The sequence below is a fragment of the Macaca mulatta genome, chromosome 20 (genome assembly GCF_049350105.2).
Source record: "Macaca mulatta isolate MMU2019108-1 chromosome 20, T2T-MMU8v2.0, whole genome shotgun sequence".
Classification (NCBI taxonomy): domain Eukaryota; kingdom Metazoa; phylum Chordata; class Mammalia; order Primates; family Cercopithecidae; genus Macaca; species Macaca mulatta.
This window is the reverse complement of record NC_133425.1, coordinates 3,254,224-3,275,579: the sequence shown is the minus strand read 5'-3', so window position 1 is coordinate 3,275,579 and position 21,356 is coordinate 3,254,224. Positions and strand designations below refer to the sequence as shown.

Genomic DNA, 21,356 nt, shown 5'->3' with positions numbered 1-21,356 from the left:
TGTAGTTCTAGGCAGCCCTCTAGCGGAAAGGCCGGCGATCCTTGCGTCACGTGACGGGGGCCGCGTGGGCCGCCGGGATGTGTAGTCCGCAGGAGTCCGGCATGAACTCCTTGAGCGCCAGGATGCTGACGCGGAACCGGAGCCTGGGACCCAGGGCTGGACCGCGGGGGTGTGGGGAGGAGCCCGCGCCTCCCCGGAGGGGAGAAGCTGCAGCAGGTAGCGCCGCGCCCTGACCGGAGCATGGGAGGAAGCGGGATAGGGGCTGCAGGCTGGAGTCCCGGGCCGCCTCCTCCTGCAGCTGCGCGGGCAGGGGCTGCAAGGGCTGCGAACGGTTCCCACGTGCGGCCCTGCGTTCCCACCTTGCCCCCTTTCCCCAAAGGTTGCGGTCCGCAGTGGCTGGGTTTCGGACGCTCTGCTCCGCTGCCCACTTTCGCCCCGAGCAAGAAAACGCTTCCCGGCCGGGCGCGGTGGCTCACGCCTGTAATCCCAGCACTTTGGGAGGCCGAGGCAGGCGGATCACGAGGTCAGGAAATCGAGACCATCCTGGCTAACATGGTGAAACCCCGTCTCTACAAAAAAAAAAAACTAGAAAAAATTAGGCGGACGTGGTGGCGGGCGCCTGTAGTCCCAGCTACACGGGAGGCTGAGGCAGGAGGATGGCGTGAACCCGGGAGGTGGAGGTTGCAGTGAGCCGAGATTGCGCCACTGCACTCCAGCCTGGGCGACAGAGCCAGACTCCGTCTCAAAAAAAATAAAATAAAAAAAAGGAAAAGAAAACGCTTCCCTTCCCACCAGCCTGCCCGGGACTCTCCACTCCAGGCTCTGTGGGTCCCATCCCCGCCCTCCTGCAATGAACTTGCTTCCGTCAGAGAGGCTGGGTGCCAAGAACACACCCAGCCAGAAGCCTGCTCCCTCAGCTCGAGGGTGCCTCTTAGGGAAAACAGGAAAGGGCATGGCAGCCATATTTATCCTGTAGCCGTTGAGGACCTGCTGAGGACCAAGCACTGCAGTGAGCAGTGAGGGACACGACAGGGCCCCTGCGCTAGTTCCGCTGGGACTTCCACAGAATTGGCCAGAGGGGGATCCCGATAGACACCCAGGGACCCCAGAGATAGTCCAGACGATGGCAGGAGGAACTGGTGCAGCTGGGAGCAGTTAGGCGGTGATGCCAGCCAGGGTGGCAGGAGCTTTGATGCCAGGATAGAATTCGGAGTTTATTATGACAGCAAACGGAAGTCAATTAAGAGGTTTCGTTTGTTTGTTTTGAGACAGAGCCTCACTTTGTCACCCAGGCTGGAGTGCAGTGGCGTGATCTCAGCTCACCGCAACCTCCGCCTCCCAGGCTCAAGCAGTTCTCTTGCCTCAGCCTCCCAAGTAGCTGAGACTATAGGCCTCCGCCACCGCAGCCGGCTAACTTTTGTATTTTTAGTAGAGATGGGGTTTCGCCATATTAGCCAGGCTGGTCTCGAACTCCTGACCTCAAGTGATCCACCCACTTCGGCCTCCCAAAGTGCTGGGATTACAAGCTTGGACCACCACGCCCGGCCGGCCAGAAATTTTTAAAGGGAGTGACACAACCCAATGTGGGTGTTAACAGATTGTCTCTGGCACAGTATAGAGGATGTATTGGGGGCACTATGGTATTGGCTGTTGCTAGAGTCCTCATGAGCTAATGTGGACCTTGTCAGGGTCGCTGGCATAAGGAGGGCCCACATATCCCAGACTGCAGAGGGCAGAGCGCCCCGAGTGTGTTAGATGATGGACAGTTGTGGCATGAACGAGGGAGGGGTAAGCTAGCAGGCGGGATGGCACCCCTACCCTCCCTTCACCTGTGGCCCCACCAGAGGGACTGGCTGGTGCTTTTTGCAGAAGCAAGGAAAAGCCACAGCCCCGTGAAGCGTCGGCGGAAAGCACAGAGACTGTGTGTGGCCTATGAGGGCTCGGACAGTGAGAAAGGTGAGAAGGCTGAGCCCCTCAAAGTGCCAGTCTGGGAGCCCCAGGACTGGCAGCAACAGCTGGTCAACATCCGTGCCATGAGAAGCGAAAAGGACGCACCTGTGGACCATCTGGGGGTCGAGCACTGCTATGACTCCAGTGCCCCCCCAAAGGTAGGCAGGGGCCCCATCTGCCCAGGTGACCCCCGCTCTTAGCAAGATACTTGTTTTCTCTCTACCCGGTGGCTCTTGGCTGGCACCTTCCCCTGCAGACAGCACCTTGGGAGGATGTACACCCGGTGCCCCAGAGCACTGGGCAGTGTCGCCTGCATCACTGTAGCCACTCAGCAGGTCAGGACGCCGGTGGCTTAGGGCCTCGTGCTAGAACTTCTGCCCAGTGCAGGCGTGACCTGGGCTTTGCGTGATATCGGGGAGGAAGAGTTCCTTTTGCTTCACGGTCCCAGGGCCTGGAACCTTAGACCAAGCTGAGTTCTAATCCCTGTTCTACTATCAGGTGACTTGGATACAGGCCTCTCTGAGCCTCAGTTTGCTTGTCTGTAAAATGGGTAGTATGGACCAGGCATAGTGATTCATGCCTGGAATCCCAGCACTTCAGGAGGCCGAGGCAGGTGGATCACCTGAGGTCAGGAGTTCGAGACCAGCCTGGCCAATGTGGCAAAACCCCGTCTCTACTAAAAATACAAAAATTAGCCGGGTATGGTGGCAGGCGCCTATAATCCCAGCTACTTGGGAGGCTGAGGCAGGAGAATCGCTTGAACCCAGGGCTTGGAAGTTGCAGTGAGCCAAGATCACACCACTTCACTCCTGCTTGGGTGAAAGAGTAAGACTCCATCTCAAAAAAAAAAAAATTGTTTTTAATGGGTAGTGTGATCATTCACAAAGCAATCAATAGTAGTGGCCAATGGCTGTTCAGTAGTGATGGGCCAGATATGATTGTTTTGGGGTTTTTCTTGAGACCAAGTTTTGCTCTTGTTGCCCAGGCTGGAGTGCAGTGGCGAAATCTCAGCTCACCGCAAACTCCGCCTCCTGGGTTCAAGCGATTCTCCTGCCTCAGACTCCCGAGTAACTGGGATTACAAGTGCCCGCTACCACACCCAGCTAATTTTTGTATTTTTAGTAGAGACAGGGTTTCACCATGTTGGTCAGGCTGGTCTTAAACTCCTGACCTCAGGTGATCCGCCTGCCTTGGCCTCCCGAAGTGCTGGGATGACGGGCGCAAGCTACCGCGCCCGGCCACATACGGTTCTAAGCGCTGAGACAATTCATTTAAGCTTCACATTGCTCCAGTGAGTCGAGTACTATTTTTGTCGTGGTGTTGTAGGTGACCAAACACACCCAAACCAGACCTCCCTACCCCATAGGGGGAGGCCGATGCCCCATATGTGGCCCAGGGTAACAAACGAGGGTACGTAGAGGGCGTGAGGGGAGCCTGGCCCAGGGAATCACCCAGGACCCGCCACCACCCTGGTCCCTGTCACGGCACAAGCAGGTGCGCAGGTACCAGGTGCTGCTGTCACTGATGCTCTCCAGCCAGACCAAAGACCAGGTGACGGCGGGCGCCATGCAGCGACTGCGGGCGCAGGGCCTGACGGTGGACAGCATCCTGCAGACAGATGATGCCACGCTGGGCAAGCTCATCTACCCCGTCGGTTTCTGGAGGGTGAGCCCTGCCTGTGGTAACTGGGGCCGGGTGGCCTGAGAGAGACCTCGGAAGGCTGAGAGGGGTGGCAGCAGTGCAGGAGGTGAGGGTCAACCATCTCAGGCTCGGGGGTCCCCCTGGAGCCCCATCCCAGGCCATGGGGTCCTGGGGCCTGACGCCCGGTCCCAGCAGCTCCTTGGCCTTCCTGTTCGCATCCTCCCTTCCTTCCTCTGCCTCCCTACCTCACCGCCTGCCCGCCCTTCCTCACCGCCAAGACTGCCTGCCCACCCGCCTTTCCCTTTGTTTACTGCTAGCCTCCCCTGGGGTGTCACCCCTCCTGTCCAGAGCCCCTCACCCTCCAGGACCCCTGGGGAGGCCTGCTCCCCAACCCCGCCGAGCACTGGATGGTGGTGGGCGGATCTGTTGAAAGCAGCTTAGTGGGTGGGGCCGCTTCCCCTTGGCACCCGTGTGGGCTGCAGTTTCTCAGATGGGTTTTAAATAGCCCTCTCCACTCAGGCACAGGATGGGAACCACCCGGCAGGCCTAGCAGCTGGTGGGGAAGCCCCAGCTCCAGCCCTCCTTCCTGAAGGCGCAGGTGCAGCTAAGCCCCACTTCTGGGAGCGGCTGGCCTGCTTGGACTGGCCGGGGTGCTGGCAGGGAATGACGGGCCGGGGAACCCAAGACAGACCCTACACACGTGTCATTGGCCCACACGGGTGGGAGGAGGGGGTCAGGCCTGCCTTGGGCCTCCCTGCTGCCTCCACTTGTTCCTGCCTCCTGGAGGGCGGGGGCTGAGCTCGCACATGTCCTCAGCAGGTGCGGTTAGCTCTGGCCCCCTGTGGGTCTCCCGGGGGCTGCGTCCTCCCCCGCCGGGCTATGCCCCTGCCTCCAAGGCTGAACCCAGCCCTGTCTTTCAGAGCAAGGTGAAATACATCAAGCAGACCAGCACCATCCTGCAGCAGCGCTATGGCGGGGACATCCCAGCCTCCGTGGCCGAGCTGGTGGCGCTGCCGGGCGTTGGGCCCAAGATGGCACACCTGGCTATGGCTGTGGCCTGGGGCACTGTGTCAGGCATTGGTGAGTGGTGCACACCCCCAGGAGGACAGGACTGGCTCCGGCCCACTGGCTGCTCTGGGATTCTCCACATCCTTTTGACCTGTGACTCCACCCAGCCCATAGGGTCAGAAAGGTGCTCCCAGGGCTGAGCCAGGCCAGCCCCACTCAGAGACAGGCGCTGGGGCAGGAGCTCGCGTGGGCTGGGCGCCTGCTCTGTGCGGGACTCTGAGAGAGGCCCCGGAGCTAGACTCCATCTGTGCTGTATTCAGGAGAGATGTGGAGCAGGGAATTCCCCACTCGTGGGGTGGAAACACTGATGGTTGTGCAGGGCACTGCTGGGGCCTGGCCTGGGCCCAGGACCCCTGGGAAGGCCCCCAAGGTCATCCTTCAGTTGAGAGCTGCAGGGCAAGGTGGGGTGAGCCAGGCCGAGAGGAGGAAGTGTGTTCCCAGCAGAAGGAACAGCATCTGCAAAACCATGATTCGATAGACAGGGCCAGGAGCAGTAAGTTCTGGAATGAGATGAGGGCAGAGCGGGGAGGTGAGGGCTGAGGAGGGAGGGGGAAGAGTGTCCCCTCAGCAGGCGGGGTGGGGAGGGAGGTGCTGGGGGGAGAAAGGGGGAGGGTGGGGAGGGAGGTGCTGAGGGGATGGGGGGAGGGTGGGGAGGGAGGCGCTGCGGGGAGGGCCCCCCTTAAATCCTTTTCCCAGGTCCTGGTGTCTCTTCCTGGCACCAGAGGCTTCTTGGCAGTTGGGTAAAGACAGACCCTTGGGTTTGGGGTGGGGTTGCCTCATCCTCGGCTTTGCCCAGAGGATTTGGGGCTCCTAAGGCCACACGCAGCCGGGCCCAGCCAGTCCAGAAACCAGGGCTTGGCCCTGCCCTCTGTGCCCCCATCCCAGGCCCCTGTGGGACTCTTGCAGGGCCTATGCTGGGGGGGCCTTCCAGCACTTTCTGGTGGGCAAGAGGGCCATCAGGGGCTGAGGGCCTCGGTTCTGAGCAGGGGGCCACCCGGTGAGGCTGAAGGGCTGCGGCAGCCCCAGAGAGCCAGAGCCAGAGCCAGGCCAGGTGCGCCGGGGCAGGGCCTCCTCCCCACCGAGACTCCCAGCGCCACCACCTGCCAGCCTCTCAACGGACACTTGAGCTTATCTGGGCGGCTGTCCTCAGCTGCCCGTGTCCCTGGGGTGCTGCATCGTGGTTGGGCAGGGCTGTGGGGGAAGGTCCCTGCCCGCAGCCAGGCAGGGAACGGGCTTTGGGAGTAGCAGGCACGAGAGACAGGCATGCAGGAATGCCTCCCTCTCCAGGTGTCTGTGGGCCTGACCACCTGCAAGGAGACCCCAGGGCTGCCTCCTGGGGGTTCCCAGAAAGAGAAACACTGTCAATTAAAATGTCAGAGCTGGCTGGGTACGAGGGCTGAAGCCTGTAATCCCAGCACTTTGGAAGGCTGAGGTGGGTGGATCACCAGAGGTCAAGAGTTTGAGATCAGCCTGGCCAACATGGTGAAACCTCGTCTGTACCAAAAATACAAAAATTAGCCGGGCGTGGCCAGGCGCGGTGGCTCACGCCTGTAATCCCAGCACTTTGGAAGGCTGAGGCGGGCAGATCATGAGGTCAGGAGATTGAGACCATGGTGAAACCCCGTCTTTACTAAAAATACAATAAATTAGCCGGGCTCGGTGGCGGGCACCTGTAGTCCCAGCTACTTGGGAGGCTGAGGCAGGAGAATGGCGTGAACCCAGGAGGCGGAGCTTGCAGTGAACCAAGATGACGCCACTGCACTCCAGCCTGGGCGACAGAGCGAGACTCGGTCTCAAAAAAGAAAAAAAAGATCAGCCGGGCTTGGTGGCAAGAGCCTGTAATTCCAGCTCCTCGGGAGGCTGAGGCAGGAGAACTGCTTGAAACCCAGAGACAAAAGTCGCAGTGAGCCAAGATCGCGCCACTGTCTTTATCCAGCCTGGGCGACAGAGCAAGACTCCCTCTGAAAAAAAAAAAAGCCACAGCCATAGATTGCTGGCTGCAGTCCCAGCTCTGCACCTCCCGGCTGAGTGACTCTGGCCCAGGCACCTGGCTTCTCTAAGCTCTGGCCACAAAGTGGGTGAAGCAGTCCTCCTCATTCACTGTCCAGGTGGGCAGGAGGCCCATACATTGTGACGTGTCCTGACACAGCTTTGGGTATTCTAAGAAGCATGGCCACTTCCGTGTTACAGAGGAGGAAACTGAGGCTCAGAGCCCCAAGGATGTGGCCTCTCAGGTCTTGCGGTCTCCCTACACCCTCAGACACCTTTTTCCAGGCGGCAGCAAAGGAGCTGGTGCAGGACTTGGCTTTCTCTTTGGCAAACACTGAAGGAGCAGGCAGGGCTGGGGCTGGGGCCGCAGCTGGCAGGGGCCACCGGGCGGGAGAAGGGAGCCCGATGAGCAGGCACCTGGGGTGACCAGCTGAGGGGAGCAGGAGCCAGATCCCAGGTGGACAGCAGCTGCGGCCGGCCGGGCCAGGGTCCCGCTGTGTTCCTGATCGCTGCAGGGGCAGGTGCTGGGTCTGCAGGCAGTGACCTCATGCCGGCCTGCTGGGCAGAGCTGTTGCCACCCAGCCTGGTGCCCAGAGCCAGTGCTTATGCCAGGAGGGGCCTCAGGCCACAGGAGATAGACAGGGAAGCCTGGATGAGCCCTCCTGGGCCGGGAGGCTGAGGGCTGAGAGGTGCTTCGGAGTCGGGATCCTGCCAGGCCTCACAAGGTCCTCCGGCATCTGTAGGACCTTGTGAGGACTTACTGAACTGGCCAGTCTCTCCGGTAGGGTCTGGCCCCCAGCAAGTGTTTGTCCAAGTGAGCTGTCGCTGTTATTGTGGGAAATAGAGCTCGAAGCAGAGCCGAGTCATCCACCCCCAAGCCCTGCACGGAGCAGAGACCCCACCACCCACACACCCATCTGGCACCAGGGTTGGTGGGAATGGGTCAGCCCAGAGCACAGCCCTCCCTCCCCGGCCAGGCTGGCTCAGGTGATGGGAGGGAGGCCTGCACCCCAACAGAGGGCTCAGCCCCTGCCCCAGCACCTCAGGGGCAGCCAAGATGGTCAGATGTAGGCTTGCAGCCAGGGCTCTGTGGTTCCAGTCTCCAACTGGAGGGCCACGGGGGTGGTGGCAGACTCGCCTCTGGGCAGGGAGTGCACGGGCTGGGCGGGTGGAGTGTGCCCATTCACCCCACTTGCCTCTCCGCAGCAGTGGACACGCACGTGCACAGAATCGCCAACCGGCTGAGGTGGACCAAGAAGGCAACCAAGTCCCCAGAGGAGACCCGCGCCGCCCTGGAGGAGTGGCTGCCCAGGTATGAGTATGTGGGGGGCTTCCTGGCAGAGAAAAGCTCACCCTGCCCTCCCTCCGTCTGCACTGACCCAGCCCCCACCCCCACAGGGAGCTGTGGCACGAGATCAATGGACTCCTGGTGGGCTTCGGCCAGCAGACCTGTCTGCCTGTGCGCCCTCGCTGCCAGGCCTGCCTCAACCAAGCCCTGTGCCCGGCTGCCCAGGGTCTCTGATGGCCGAGCAGCTCCCGCCTCGGTGCTGCTGTCGCCACAGTCTGTGAAGTGGCTTTACGCTTCAGGAAGCCACGCCTGTCGAATAAAGCTTTGGACTGTTTGCAGATGGGATCTGGCTGATGTCTGTCCCTGAGGGGGCAGGGCGCCTGGGAATCACACACAAGTGTGTGTGCGTGCACACCCATGCTCGCGTGTCTGGAGCAGGGCTGCCTGGGAGGCCGGCTGGGGACGTGACAGTCTTTGCTCAGTACTCAGGGAGGAGAAGGGGGTGTGCGTGAACCTGGGAGGGAGGAAGTGGGGAGAGCCAGCTGCAGCCGGCTGCTGGAAGTCCACTGGGGAAGCAGCCCGAGGCAGCTGGCTGAGGACCCTGGCCCCTCATGCTAGCCATCGCCGGCTCCCAGCTTCCCAGCCTGGACGCCACCAGCTCCTGAACTTCAGTGACCTTAAAGCGCAGCCTCTGCCCAGTCCCATCCCCCGTTACAGAGCTACCCGCCCTTGAAAGGGACATTGGGGACCCAGGCAGGGTGCCATAGGCTACAAGGCTTGACCTGTGATTGCTAGAGGTCGCAAGTTGAATTGGGCAAAGGGTGGTCCGTGGGAGTGTTGTGTGAAGCCAGATGGCTTCACAGGGAAGATGAAGGTGGGAGGCTGAGTCTGCCGAATAGAGAGATGGTCCTGTGCCCAGGATGTGCCACACAGCAGGGGGTCCCATGGGGTCCGGTGGGGGAGAGGGAGCAGGGCTGGGAGCAGATGGATGCAGGGCAGGGGCTCAGGAACGAGACCCAGTTTCCAGCTGCTGAGACTCGGGCAGGGGGCTCCCTGGAACAGCCTCATCCCTCCACTCCCCTCACCCCGTGGGGAGGAGGCTCAGAAAACACAGGCGTGTGGGTCCCAGGCAGGGCCTGTTTATTCTGAGAGCGCGCATGCGCTATGGCTTAACGAGGCAACAGCGGTGCCGGTCGATCAGTGGTCGGCTCAGGGGTGCGGGGCCCAGGAGGGAAGAGCAAAGTCAACAGGGTGTCCACGGGGGAGCCTGCCAGGCAGGGCTGAACCAGAGGCCAGGAGTCCTTCCTGGGTGCTGCTCTCACACACCTATGTTCCCCAGGCCTGGGAGCTGCCGTGCGGAATGAGGGGCCTGTCCAGAGGCCACCCTCCTCGGGGACATGGGGCCTCCATCCTCGGGCCCCTCGGAGAACCTAGGCCCTGCACTTCAGACCCCCATCAGGGCACAGGCGCACAGGGTAGCTGGGTGGGGAGCAGGGCCTGGCCTAGGGACCCCCCACACCAGGGCGGGTTGGGGAGGGGCAGCTCCTACGGCCACATCAGGCCTCCCTGGCCTTACCTGAGGTCCCCACAAACAGGCTGGGGGCCCCAGCTCGGCCACTGGGAAGTCCCAGGGACTCCCACTCGGGACGGCTGCTGCTGAGGGGAGGGGGCGGGGAGGAAATGGTTTGCAGAGAAAGGTTTGTTTTATTGCAATTATTTAGAGCGCGTCCCAAGGGGGAGGGGAAGTCGGGGGGGGGTAGGGGGGCTCTGGTATTAAGTGGAAACATGTGTGGAGCTGGAGATCTTTTTGGAAAAAAGCAAAAACACAAATTCCTTTCAGTCAGCAGGCCCCGGCAGAGCAGCAAAGGCCCTCACCCCGTGCTGCCGCCGCTCTGTCTCTCTCTCGCTCGCTCGCTCGCTCTCTCTCTCTCTCGCTCTCTCTCTCTCTCTCTCGCTCGCTTGCTCTCTCTGTGTCTCTGTCTCTGCCTCTCTCTCACATCTCTGGGTCTCTCTCCCCACATCTTGCTGCCACAGGCCCCCAGTACCTGGCAGGCAAGGGCAGGACGGGGGCTCATGGGGGCTGGGGCTGATTTCTGGGCAGTGGCAGGACCACCCTCCAGTCCACTGAGGCTTGGGGATCTCGGGGCAGGCTGAGGCCCAAGGTCCGTGCAGGAGGGGTCCCAGGGCCCCGAGACAGGCAGGAAGGGGCTCAGAAGTTGCTGAAGATTTCGCGCTTCCTGTTCCAGTCCATCTGCGGCGCGCGCTTGTTGACTCGCGTGGCTCGAGCCTTCTCCTTGGCCTCGGCCGCCGTGGGGCTCAGGTGGAGGCCGCTCTCCTGGAAGGGGTCTCGCTTCCAGGCACTGCCATCCTGGGGTGAGCACGGTGGGTGGGGTGTCTGGAGTGAGCCCTAGGCCCACACCCCAGACGGGGGCCCCTCCCAGGGAACAACCAACACAGGTTGCCGGCTGGGGCTGGGGCTGGGGTAGGGGCTCATGAGGGCTTCCTGAGCAGAGACCCCACTGCCAGGGCTGACATCTCCACAGACGCCCACCCCAAGGCCTCTGGCAGCCCCATGTGTGAGCTCAGGAGTGGAGGAGGACATCCATACCTCAGTGTCCTTGTCAGAACCAGGAAGGTCACTTCGGGACGAGCACGCAGAGCCACCATTGAGCTGGGAAACCAAGGGCAGGTTGTGGCTTCACAGACAGACACAACACCCGCACAAGCACACATGTGCACAGATGCACACGCCCCACCAGTGTGTGCTCCTCCACTCGGCAGGGGGCCCCGGGCATCTGGTGGACTCTAGATGCGGTGAGGCAGGCACCGGGCGCCCGGCAGTGACAGGCAGGTGGCCTGGCCGGCTCATGGTGCAGAGGGGGTTTGGGTGCAGGAATGGCCGGCGTGAGCAACGCCTGGGGTGAGGCTACCACCAGCTCCCTGAGGAGGCAGAGACTGGAAGGCAACTCCCTACCAGGTGGTGCTCAGGAGGGGACAGAAGGCAGCAGCCCCAACCCCAGGCACCCCATGTGGCTTGTGTGTGGCACTGATCCAGGACGAAAACCACAGGGGCATTAAAGGGAGGTGATGGCCAGAATCGGGTGTCTCTACCACACCTCGAGGAAAGGGATCTCCAGGGAGAAGGGGGCCCGTCGGGCCTGGGTACCCCCAGAAGCACTTTGTGTCTCGTGGGCACCCCACCCTCTCACCTGGACAGGGCTGGTTCCGTTGGTCACGGGTGATGGCAGAGGACCTGTGGGGACAGCGTGTCAGTGGCTACTCGGCCACCACACCGCACCCACCCTGTGCCCCGGGCCGTGGCCCACCTTCCACATGCTCCTCGGTGGGTGTGACCCGAAGCCGCTTGAAGTGCTCATCTGTCTCGGGGTCCACCACCAGCAGCCGGGCCTCATCCTCCCGTGCCTTGATGCTGGCCACCACCTCAGCGTGGCGCAGCCCCTCCACATTCTGCCCGTTCACCTGCCGCCACCAGCACGCATCAGCCCCGCCGTGGGCCCAGACAGCCCCCAGTGCCGCGTGGCCAGGTGTGGCATCAAATATTCATCACAGCCACCGCCCGCCGAGGCAGCAGGAGGCGCACCAGCTCAGGTTCCCAGTGTCTCCCTCCTCCCTGCAAGGACCCAGGGCCCCAGTGTGGACAGGCATGGGGCCCCCAGCACCCTACAGCCCTGGTGGGCCGGTACCTCAATAAGCCGGTCCTGGGCGCGGAGGCCAGAGCGGGCAGCAGGTGAGCCCAGGTCCACCGAGCGGATGTACTGGCCGGGCCGGGACTTGTCACTATGCAGGTTGAACCCATAGCCCTGAGGTCCCTTTCGCAGGTGGCAGAGCCGAGGGCGCAGCTCCCTCAGGGGCCCACTGACATCCTGCAGGCCCAAGGGACAGGGTCAGTCCCTGGCTCCAGCCTCCCACCCCCAGAGGCCACTCCCTGGTGGTGCCGCTGCTGCCCAGACTCGGTACCATGCCACCCACGGGCAGGCCCAGGTCTCAGTGGCAAACACTCCGGGCACCCAGGCTGCCTGTGACAGAGCTTTCGTTGTGGGAACTTGGGCAAAGCCAGTTTTCAAACCCAGAAGCCTCCCCGATGGGCCCAGCCGCCTTCCTGGGTCGCTGGGATAATTCCCTGGGCTGGAGGCCAGCGCGGCACACGGGCGGGGTGGGAGAGAGCACCAGGTGGGAAGAACTGTCACTGTCGGCCTCCTGGGGCAGTTGTCCCTGAGGGCCCTGCCCGTGCGTCCCCCTGCCCCGGGCTCTCCTCCAGAGCGTGGGGCAGGCGCTCCTAGGCCAGCAGTTTTGTTTTCTCTCCAGAGGCCTCCGTGAGGCTGGCTGCGGTGGCGGCTCTGTTTGCTTTCACATTCCGGGAAAACGAGCCGCACCACCCCCGCGGGCCCAGCACGCAGAGGCTGGGGCAGGAGATTAGAGTGGACAGGGCACAGAGGGCCTCCTGGGGCCCGGAAGGACCCCCCCGCTACCATCCCAGGCCCTGCCCCATGTTACCTCTGGCATCCTGCAGTGGGGGTCTGGGCCAGGGGACCATGCAGGCAGGGCCAGGCCCAGTGACCAGCCCCCAGCCAGGGGCCAGGCCAGGGTGCCGCGGCGGTGGCCAGTGGCTGCCTGTGCTCAGTTAAACATGGCGGGGGCCGGAGCAGGCGGGGGGCAGGCTCAGGTTTCCAGGGAGTGCCAGGCTTGAGGGCGTGCGCAGGGGAGAGCGTGCAGGCGGGGTGGGGGGCTGCCAGGGCCCCTCCCTCACCTCCTACCTCCCTGTGTGTCCCTGAGGGACCACAGGCCAGGCCAGGGCTGGGGCGGCATGGCAAGAGGGGCACTCAGACCTCAGGAGGGCAGGTCTCCAGGCCTTAGACACCCCCAACCCCTCCAGCCACCCACCTTCGAGCTCACTCCAAACCCCAATGGACCAGAAACAGCCATGTCAGTGGCGGGGGCCGCCCTGCCAAGGGAGCAAGGGGGTCCTTCTCCACAGGGCTAGTGCCCTGTCCCCTGGGCTCGGGACCTGCCCTTGGTCTGGAATACCCTTCTCCTGTCCAGCCCGCCAGATGCCTCGTCAGGAGCCTCCTGCCCACCCTCTGAACCCTCTCTGCATGGCCACAACCCAGGCCCTATCACACCAGAAACTCCAGGGACAAGGCTGTGGCTCCTTGGCCCTGCAGGGGCTCAGCTGGGTCACATGGAATGAATTGGAGGGTGCAAGATCCCCAAAATCTCCAGGGCCCCACCACATAGACCCACCCCTCCCCCAGACACACCTGGTGGCACAGGCATGGGGCTTTGAGGCTGACCCTGACACCTGCCCACCGAGCTGCCCCTCAGGGATGCAGTCAGAGCACAGTGCTGAGGCTGGCCTGGGAGGGAGGGAAGATGTGGGGACAGGGGCCCATTCAGGAGGGGAGGTGGAGCACAGCCCCCAGGCTGGCCTGGGACTGAGGGAAGGCATGGGGACAGGAGCCTAGTTCAGGGGGGGAGGTGGGAGCATGACATGGGCCCAGGTGGTAAAGACACGTCACACGGTCACAGACACAAGACGTCCAAACACACCTGCAAACATGCATAGCCGCCCACACATGCGGCCAGCCCCACAGTGCTGGCCCGGCAGCCCTTCCCACGCCTGCACAGCGGCCTACAGGGCAGGGTTTCTCAGGGCACCAGACAGGAAGCAGGATCTGGTGGGTGTCTGGGGCCCTGAGGCCAGGCCAAGGCCCCCTCAGTGTTCTCAGGGTCACTCTGGCCACCCCTCTGCCTCTGTCCAGAAACAGCCGTCTTTCACTCTACACGGCGAGAAGTTCTGCCTATCATCAAACCCCTCATTGTCAGCAGGGTCTCGGAGGCGCCAGGCACAGCACTAAACCCTCAGGTGGAGGGGCCGCAATGGAGGGGCCAGGGTGGGCTGCTGGCAGCACATGGGGCGGAGCATGGGGGCCCAGAGAGCTGAGGAGCTCGGGCGGGGTTCATAGCTCACATTCCTCCTCCCTGCCCTGGCTCAGCACACACTTCCTGCCGCCTTCTGCCAGGCCCTCTGGCTCCCACGGGCTCTAGGCTCCCTCCCCGCCAGTGGCCAGCACAGAGCTGGACCATCCCTGGTCCCCCAGCCATGCCTGTGTCCGGACAAAGAGGCTAGCATGGGGGTACACTGGGCGCCCCCCCAGATGGTGACGCACCAGCCCTGGCAGAGAAAGGCCTTCATTGTTGCTCAGGGACCAGCCTGCTTACATCAAGTTCCCGGAGTCCCTTCCTCCCACCCCGGGAGGCTGAGCGGCTGCTGGTTCCTCCTAGCCCTCCCTTCCTCCCACCCCACCTGACCTGTACCAGCCCCTGGGGTGGGCTCCGTGGAGGGGCTCCTGGAGCCCGGGCAGGTGGCGTGGCACTCCCGGAGCGCGCCATGGCAGCGGTACAGCGGCAGTGAGTGGCAGGCGTCCGGCCGGGGTGGCCTGAACTCTCTGGCTGACCCAGGCTGCCACCCCACTTATCTACCTCCCTCTGCGGCCCCGGCTCCCCGGGGATGGGTGGAGACGCAGGGGCTGAGTCACTCTGGGGAGCAGGGTGATGACTGAGCCCACTCCCCTTAGAAGGCTCCAGCCCGGCGCCCCCCACCCAACTAGGTTTCCGTCCCAAGAAAGGAAGGAAGGAAGCTGCTGGAAGGCCCTGCCCGCCCCAGGACCCAGGGCTGGGGGGACAGGGAGGAGTCCCAGCCCCAGAACACAGGACTGTCATGCTGAGGTTCCAGAGGAACAAGAGCCATAGGAGCCCGGAAGCCCCCACAGGCACCGCGCCCTAACCACACAGCCGCCTCCCGCAGATCTGTCACCCCTCACCTGCTCTTAGCCCCCAAGGCCCTCCAGACGGAGGTGGAGACTGGGCTAGGGGCAGGGGGCAGAGGGCTCAGGGTCTGAGCCTCTAGGGCCTGGCACCGCTGGCCACCCGTCTCTGTTTGGGGGCCGTCCCCTGTCATCACTACTAGGATCAGCTGCACCGCAGCTGCGGCCACCCCCAGCCTGCTGTGGCCCAGGGCTGAGTCATCACTAACTAGGCGTTCATGACCCCCAAAAGGAGTGGCTGACCACATCAGTGTCCTCCCCTGCCCACCTCCCCTATCCCCAGCCAGGACAGAGGACACTGAGAACCACCCTTAGCTCCCAGGGGGCACCCAGAGTTGGGCCCTCTCCATCCTGCACCAAAGCCAAGCTACATACCCTCCCAGGGCTCTGCCTCTCTGCCACCACCGCCCCCATTGGAGCCATCCCCGCAAGGTAAGCTTTGCCCTCCTGGGCTCCCTGAGCATCTCAGGCACACCCTGAACCCAGGCTGAGCAGGGCAGGATCTGAACCTGCTCTGCGGAGGTCCAGTGAGCCCCAATTCTTCCTGTCCACGCTGGGAGCTCAGGTGAACAAACCTCAGGGCTCGAGCCAGGCGCGGTGGCTCACGCTTGTCACCCCAGCACTTTGGGAGGCTGAGGCAGGCAGATCACTTGAGCCCAAGAGTTCCAGACCAGCCTGGCCAACACGGTGAAACCCCGTCTCTACTAAAAACACAAAAATTAGCCAGGTATGGTGGTATACGCCTGTAATCCCAGCTACTCGGGAGGCTGAGGCAGGAGAATGGTGTGGACCCAGGAGGTGGAGCTTACAGTGAGCTGAGATCCGGCCACTGCACCCCAGTCTGGGCTACAGAGCGAGACTCTGTCTCAAAAAAAAAAAAAAAGAAAGAAAAGAAAAAGAAACCTCAGGTCTCGATGCCAGAAGACAGAAGGGGAGACCCTGCTCCTTGGGTGTCCCCTGACCTCCTGGAGCCCCTGTCCCCAGCCAGACTCATGCACAAAGGGACCTGCCACTCAGGCCACCCTTTGTTCCTCTAAAAATATACCCAGAGGAAGCTCCTCCTAGGGCTTCCTGCAGCCCCCAGAGCCTGAAATAGCAGACGGGGGAAGGTCCCACCCAAGGCAAGGTGCCTCGGCCACCGCACCCTCCAGATAAAGTCCGAGGGCCAGATTTTTCCACAGGAAGGTGAACCATGCATTTGTGTCCAAATCAATGGACAAACGCCTGAGGTAGAGGCGGAGCTTCCTCCTGGGGGAGGCAGGGTGCCTGGGAAAGAGGGAGGCCCCAACCCTCAACTTGGAGATAGGGGCCTGGGACCAGCCTGCTCCCCTGCAAGGCCAGCCCCCCAACCAGCCCTGGGCTGGGCACCTTGGCCCTGAGCACGACCATGGCCTGCCCTCAAGCCCCAGGAACAAAACAGGTCCCACAGGTCCCATGGCCAGGCCTGTGCCCCCTCCCCACAGGGAATGCCGTCTCCCTGCCAAGACATGCCCCCGCCGGGCTCAGCTCCCAGGCGCAGCCAGCTCCAGGAGTGATACTTGGGAAAGGGAGAAAGTGAATGTATAGATCCCCTGCACCCTCAGAAACTCGAGATCCCACACCCCTGCCTCAGGCACGGTTCTCACAGTGGGGTCTGGCCAACCCCTGGACTCAAATCCCCTGAAGGGATTTATTTATTTTTTTTTTTTTTTTTTTTTTGAGACGGAGTCTCGCTCTGTCGCCCAGGCTGGAGTGCAGTGGCCTGATCTCAGCTCACTGCAAGCTCCGCCTCCCGGGTTCACGCCATTCTCCTGCCTCAGCCTCCCGAGTAGCTGGGACCACAGGCGCCCGCCAGCTCGCCCGGCTAGTTTTTTGTATTTTTTTAGTAGAGACGGGGTTTCACTGTGTTAGCCAGGATGGTCTCGATCTCCTGACCTTGTGATCCACCCGTCTCGGCCTCCCAAAGTGCTGGGATTACAGGCTTGAGCCACCGCGCCCGGCAAAGGGATTTATTTCTTTTCTTTTCTTTTCTTTTCTTTTGAGACAGTCTCGCTCTGTCCCCTAGGCTGGAGTGCAGTGGCAGGATCTTGGCTCACTGAAACTGCTGCCTGCCGAGTTCAAGCAATTCTCCTGCCTCAGCCTCCCGAGTAGCTGGGACTACAGGCGCCCGCCACCAAGCCCAGCTGATTTTTGTAGTTTAAGTAGAGACGGGTTTCACCACATTAGTCAAGCTGGTCTCAAAACTCCTGACCTCAGGTGATCCGCCTGCCTCGACCTCCCAAAGTGCTGGGATTACAGGTGTGAGTCACCGTGCCCGGCCAGGGATGTCTTTGAAAATGAAAAACAAGGTAGGAGAGCATGGAGACAATGCCATCAGGGCCTCCAGGAAGACAGGACACACAGTTTCAGGCTGTTCCTCCTAGCCCTCAAGGCCTGCCAGGTGGCCCCTCCCAGCGGCCACCTAGCAGGAGGTGGAGCAGGCGGCCCCTGTACTTTTCTGGGTCTCCTGGCTGGGAGCAGGGGCAGGGGAAGGAAGAAGTGCTACCCAGCAGGAGCCCAGAAGGAACAGCAGACAGGGTCCCAGGGCCCTCCCTTATATTTAGGGGAGGAGTGGGCTCACCTTGGAGCCACCTGGACCCCCCAACTCCACTCCCATGCTCCCAGCCCCACCCATGCCAGGCCTGGCAGAGTGGCCTCCTAGGCTTCCCCAACCTGCAGAGGCGGCCAGCCCTCTCCCAGGCCTTCCCAGCACACAGGCTCCTTGGAGAGAGACAAGGACAGAGCCACGGATGACACCCAACACAGGCACGGAGCTGGGCACATGCAGACCTAGAATGTCTATTCCCAGGGCTCCTCAGCCATGAGGCTGGGGGCTGGGGAGGCGGCAGCTTGTCACAGTAACCCCTCGATAGGGCAAGGGGCTCTGGAGCGTCCTGGAGAACAGGAACAGGCTAGGCTGCCCTGACCCTACCCAGTTTAAAACACAGGCTGAGGGTAGAAAGAGTGGCCCCCAGTAGCCAACAGGATGGTCCCTGGGGCAGAAAAGGGGCCCCAAAAGGCAGAAGAGACCAAGACTTCTGGAGGTGATCAGAGGCAAAGATGGTCGTCGAAAGCCGAGAGAGCCTCTGGGAGAGGCGAGGGTGGTCCCTGCGGGCCAAGCCCGCCATACCTTCTTGCCAGCGTCGGAGCTGCGGCCACCCATGTGTGCCCAGTCTGGCTTTGGCTCCCAGGGGTCGTGGGCGGGCGGGAGCCCTCGCTGGGCCATCTCCTCAGTGCAGGTCAGCTGCCGCCGGCGGAGCTCCTCATCTGTCTCCTGGTCCACCACCAGCAACCGGGTCTGCCCCTCCACAGCCTTGATCCTCTGCACCACCTGGGGCGAATGGGTGACAGGAGCGGGTCAGTGGCCCGCATTCCGGGCAGCACATGGGCAATGGCACCACTCTGGGCTGGCCCGGGCATGCAGGCGGGCAGCTGGTCTGCATGGGCGGGTGGCCGCACCGAGAGGCCTGCCGGCCCCGCCCCCCACCCCCAGACTCCAGAGGCTCCCTCCCTCGGCACCCGGGCTCTGGACACTGAGGTCCAGGCTGTGAGGGCTTCAGGGTCCTCCCAGAGCCTTGCCCTTAGCCCAGGGTCTTCTCCAGGCAGGGCTGGGAAGGGGCTGCAGGGTAGGGCAGCTGGGTAAGTCCCGTCTGGAAGTAACAAAGACGGCGCACAGTGGAGCTTCAGCTTTTCAGTCTGCCTGTTAGTGTGTGCACGTGCATCCATCTGTTTCAAAGTCTGTGTCTGCGTCCAGGTTTGAAGGAGAGGGGTGTCTCCCTGGGCCCCAGTTTGGGTGTGTCTGTGCCCATTCCTGTCATTCTCTGCCATGGGAGTCTAAACCCCTGACCCCAGGCCTTATGTCCACCTCCAGGCCATGACCATGGGCCCATTCCCACTGGACCTGTGAGGAGGGGAATGGCTGGACTCCTGGCTCGGGTACGCACACACAGCCAGGGAAGCAACATTCAGGTACAGCCGGCAAGGGGGAGGGGCAGTGAACAGCTATGGCATGGTGGCTGTCGGCGTGTGGGTACAGGTGCCTGTGAAGTGTCTGGACCATGCAGGGGGCCGGCGTGCACCCGCAGAGAGAAAGCAGTGTCCATTGGGAAGCGGGCGGGAAGACGGGCAGCCCTACTCCCACCTGCGGCCTGGGGGAGGGTGGACAGGGCTCCCCACCAGCCACCGGGCTCAGCAGGGGTGGTGAATAGATAGGAGGGACTGAGCCAGGCCCATCTGTCCCCTGGCCCTCCTCTCTCCCCATGACCCAGAGTGAGACAAGAGGAACCGAGTACCCAGCTGCTTCTTGACTATGTGTCCCAAACAAGTCACCCTAAATCTCTGGCATCAGTTTCCTCAACTGTCAAATGGGGCAGTAACTGCACCTCTTGCCCTCCTGGGGCAGTGGGGAGAGTCCACCATGGTCTGTGTGTCCAGTCCTCAGAGACCAGCACCCCAGGGCCTTGGATAAGCAGGTGTTCCCTGGGCAAGGGCGGCAACGACTATCAAACAGCAGCCAGGCCCCAGCCCTGCCAGCCCTACCCTCAATCCCTCAGGTCCAGGCCACTGGCCTGATCCCCACCTTCTTTTTTTTTTTTTTTTTTTTTTGAGGCGGAGTCTCGCTCTGTCGCCCAGGTTGGAGTGCAGTGGCGCGATCTCGGCTCACTGCAAGCTCCGCCTCCCAGGTTCCCGCCATTCTCCTGCCTCAGCCTCCCGAGTAGCTGGGACTACAGGTGCCGCCACCACGCCCGGCTAATTTTTTTGTATTTTTAGTGGAGACGGGGTTTCATTGTGTTAGCCAGGATGGTCTCGATCTCCTGACCTCGTGATCCGCCCGTCTCGGCCTCCCAAAGTGCTGGGATTACAGGCTTGAGCCACCGCGCCCGGCCCTGATCCCCACCTTCTTCAGCAAACAACCTTACACAGCAGACACTGGGTGGAAAGCATGGGGCTGGCCGACGGAGGGACAGACAAGGCACCAGGTGAACAGGAGACCAACTACAGGCCCAGCTGAACCAACTGCTAATCTTGGGGTTCCAGGACCAGCCATGCAGACAGGTTATGGATTCGCCAGTGGTGTGAGGGACAGGGGACCTGGAGGACAAGGGGTGTGTGGACACTGGACCCCCACCAGGGTGTGGTGGAAGTCCCTGGCCTGTGGGAGACAGACATACCTCAGGGGTCAGAACCCACAGAGAAAAGGCTCTGTTCTCCTTAGCCAGGAGGCAGGAGGCTTTATAGCAAGTAACCCCAGCCGGGCTAAGCAGCCTCTGAGGAGGGGTAGTGCCTTTGGAGCTAAGGAATGTGGTTGCCACCAATGGCCAACTCAACCCGGTCCCAGGCATACCGGCTGGGACACACTAGAGTACAGACACAGACTTACCAGCCTGCAGACACACAGTGATGAGTACACTAACCAGGTGTGCACACACACAGAGCTCAGCTCTCACATGCCCAGGAGTCCAGACCTGTACACACACACACACACACACGCAGACCTGTATACTCACACACACTCCAGCACACACACAACTGCAGACACACTGATGCCCTTACTGCAACCCCTCCTGGGTACACACAGGCAGGCGCGTGCACACTTGGCTGACCCCAGAGGGACCTGCACACACACGCCCAGCTGTGTTCACACGCACACGTGTACACACACCTACGCAAAAGCACCCAGGTCTCCACCTTTCTGGAGGGGCCCCAGGCTGCCCAACACCCTCCTTCATAGCACACTGAGGCCAAAACGCGACCAAAGAGCGAGGCCAACGGCCAGGAGCCGCAGTGCGGGCCCCTCCCTGCCAGGATGCCCCCCCACCCCTGTGCAGGGCTGAGCTTCCTGCGCGGGGACTCGGAAGGCGCCGGGCTGCTGCCTCCCGGCAATGTCCGCGTCCTCTCCGCGGAAGCCCCCTCAGGCCCCCGTGCGACCCCCGCCCGCCCCAGAGGGACGCGCTCAGGGAGGGGGCGGCGGGCCGGGGGTGAGCGCGGGCCCCCACCTGGTGGTGCGTCTCGCCCTCCACGTTGACGCCGTTGACCTCGACCAGGCGGTCCCCAGCGCGCAGCGCCGCGGCCTCGGCGGGGGAACCGGGTTCCACGCGCCGGATGAACTGCCCGCGGCGGCCCTTCTCGCCGTGCAGGTGGAAGCCGTAGCCCTGCTCTCCGCGCACCAGGCGGCACAGGCGCGGCCGCAGCGGCTCCGGAGCGGCCATGGCGCCCGCTGCCCACCAGCCGCCCGCGGGCAGGGGCGCGGGGCAGTTCGGGGGCGGCGGCGGCGCTGGGCACCCGGCGGTGGCTTCGGCGGCTCCCGTTCGGCTCCCGTCGCCTCGGGCTCCGGCTCGGGCTCCAGCTCGGGCTGCGGCACCGCCCCCGCGCCCGCCCCTTCCCCGCCCCCGCCCCCGCCCCTTCCCCGCCCCCGCCCCCGCCGCCCGGCCGCCCCCACCTCCGGTCCCAGCCATCCCGGCCTCCGTGGCCGGTCATCCCGACTGGGGGTGGGGGAAGGCGGCAGGACTAGGGGACCCCCCCAGCCACCAGGACCCCTCTGTCTCGCTCCTGCTCTG

General features: G+C 62.8%; 2 protein-coding genes across 20 annotated transcripts; one reads left to right on the top strand and one right to left on the bottom strand.

Annotated features, from left to right (window-relative positions):
• The first annotated feature begins 81 nt into the window (after positions 1-81).
• NTHL1 (nth like DNA glycosylase 1) lies at positions 82-8,274 on the top strand. 10 transcript variants are annotated; one of them, XM_077985262.1, is made up of 7 exons: positions 82-216; positions 1,870-2,108; positions 3,445-3,615; positions 4,111-4,189; positions 4,512-4,671; positions 7,855-7,960; positions 8,047-8,274. In XM_077985262.1, exons 1-7 carry the CDS (start codon positions 102-104, stop codon positions 8,215-8,217), a joined length of 1,041 nt encoding a protein of 346 aa, XP_077841388.1. In that variant the 5' UTR covers positions 82-101; the 3' UTR covers positions 8,218-8,274. The 10 variants fall into 10 exon arrangements, with proteins under 10 accessions (XP_077841388.1, XP_077841389.1, XP_077841387.1 ...); XM_077985263.1 differs by having other exon boundaries at positions 3,442-3,615; positions 7,858-7,960; XM_077985261.1 differs by having other exon boundaries at positions 3,442-3,615.
• A 785-nt stretch (positions 8,275-9,059) lies between these two features.
• Positions 9,060-21,109, bottom strand: NHERF2 (NHERF family PDZ scaffold protein 2). Of its 10 annotated transcripts, none has more exons than XM_077985228.1 (7): positions 20,796-21,109; positions 17,930-18,130; positions 11,641-11,820; positions 11,263-11,416; positions 11,115-11,189; positions 10,545-10,632; positions 9,060-10,304 (listed from the first exon to the last, which is right to left on the bottom strand). In XM_077985228.1, exons 1-7 carry the CDS (start codon positions 21,006-21,008, stop codon positions 10,253-10,255), a joined length of 963 nt encoding a protein of 320 aa, XP_077841354.1. In that variant the 5' UTR covers positions 21,009-21,109; the 3' UTR covers positions 9,060-10,252. The 10 variants fall into 10 exon arrangements, 9 of the variants coding, with proteins under 9 accessions (XP_077841354.1, XP_028697326.2, XP_077841352.1 ...); XM_028841493.2 differs by having other exon boundaries at positions 10,545-10,607; positions 11,146-11,189; XM_077985226.1 differs by having other exon boundaries at positions 9,060-10,271; positions 10,545-10,607; positions 11,146-11,189.
• Between the last annotated feature and the right edge of the window lie 247 nt (positions 21,110-21,356).

Bases quoted from the DNA above. Each gene is read 5' to 3' on its own strand.
- NTHL1 (XM_077985261.1), top strand. From the start codon at position 102: ATGAACTCCTTGAGCGCCAGGATGCTGACGCGGAACCGGAGCCTGGGA. The intron at 3,616-4,110 runs GTGAGCCCTGCC...CTCTCCACTCAG, and splicing joins ACCCCGTCGGTTTCTGGAGG to GCACAGGATGGGAACCACCC. The intron at 4,190-4,511 runs GTGCAGCTAAGC...CCTGTCTTTCAG, and splicing joins CCTCCTTCCTGAAGGCGCAG to AGCAAGGTGAAATACATCAA.
- NHERF2 (XM_077985224.1), bottom strand. From the start codon at position 21,008: ATGGCCGCTCCGGAGCCGCTGCGGCCGCGCCTGTGCCGCCTGGTGCGC. The intron at 18,131-20,795 runs GTGGGGGCCCGC...CATTCGCCCCAG, and splicing joins AGGGCGAGACGCACCACCAG to GTGGTGCAGAGGATCAAGGC. The intron at 10,305-10,544 runs GTATGGATGTCC...TGCTCACCCCAG, and splicing joins GTTCTGACAAGGACACTGAG to GATGGCAGTGCCTGGAAGCG.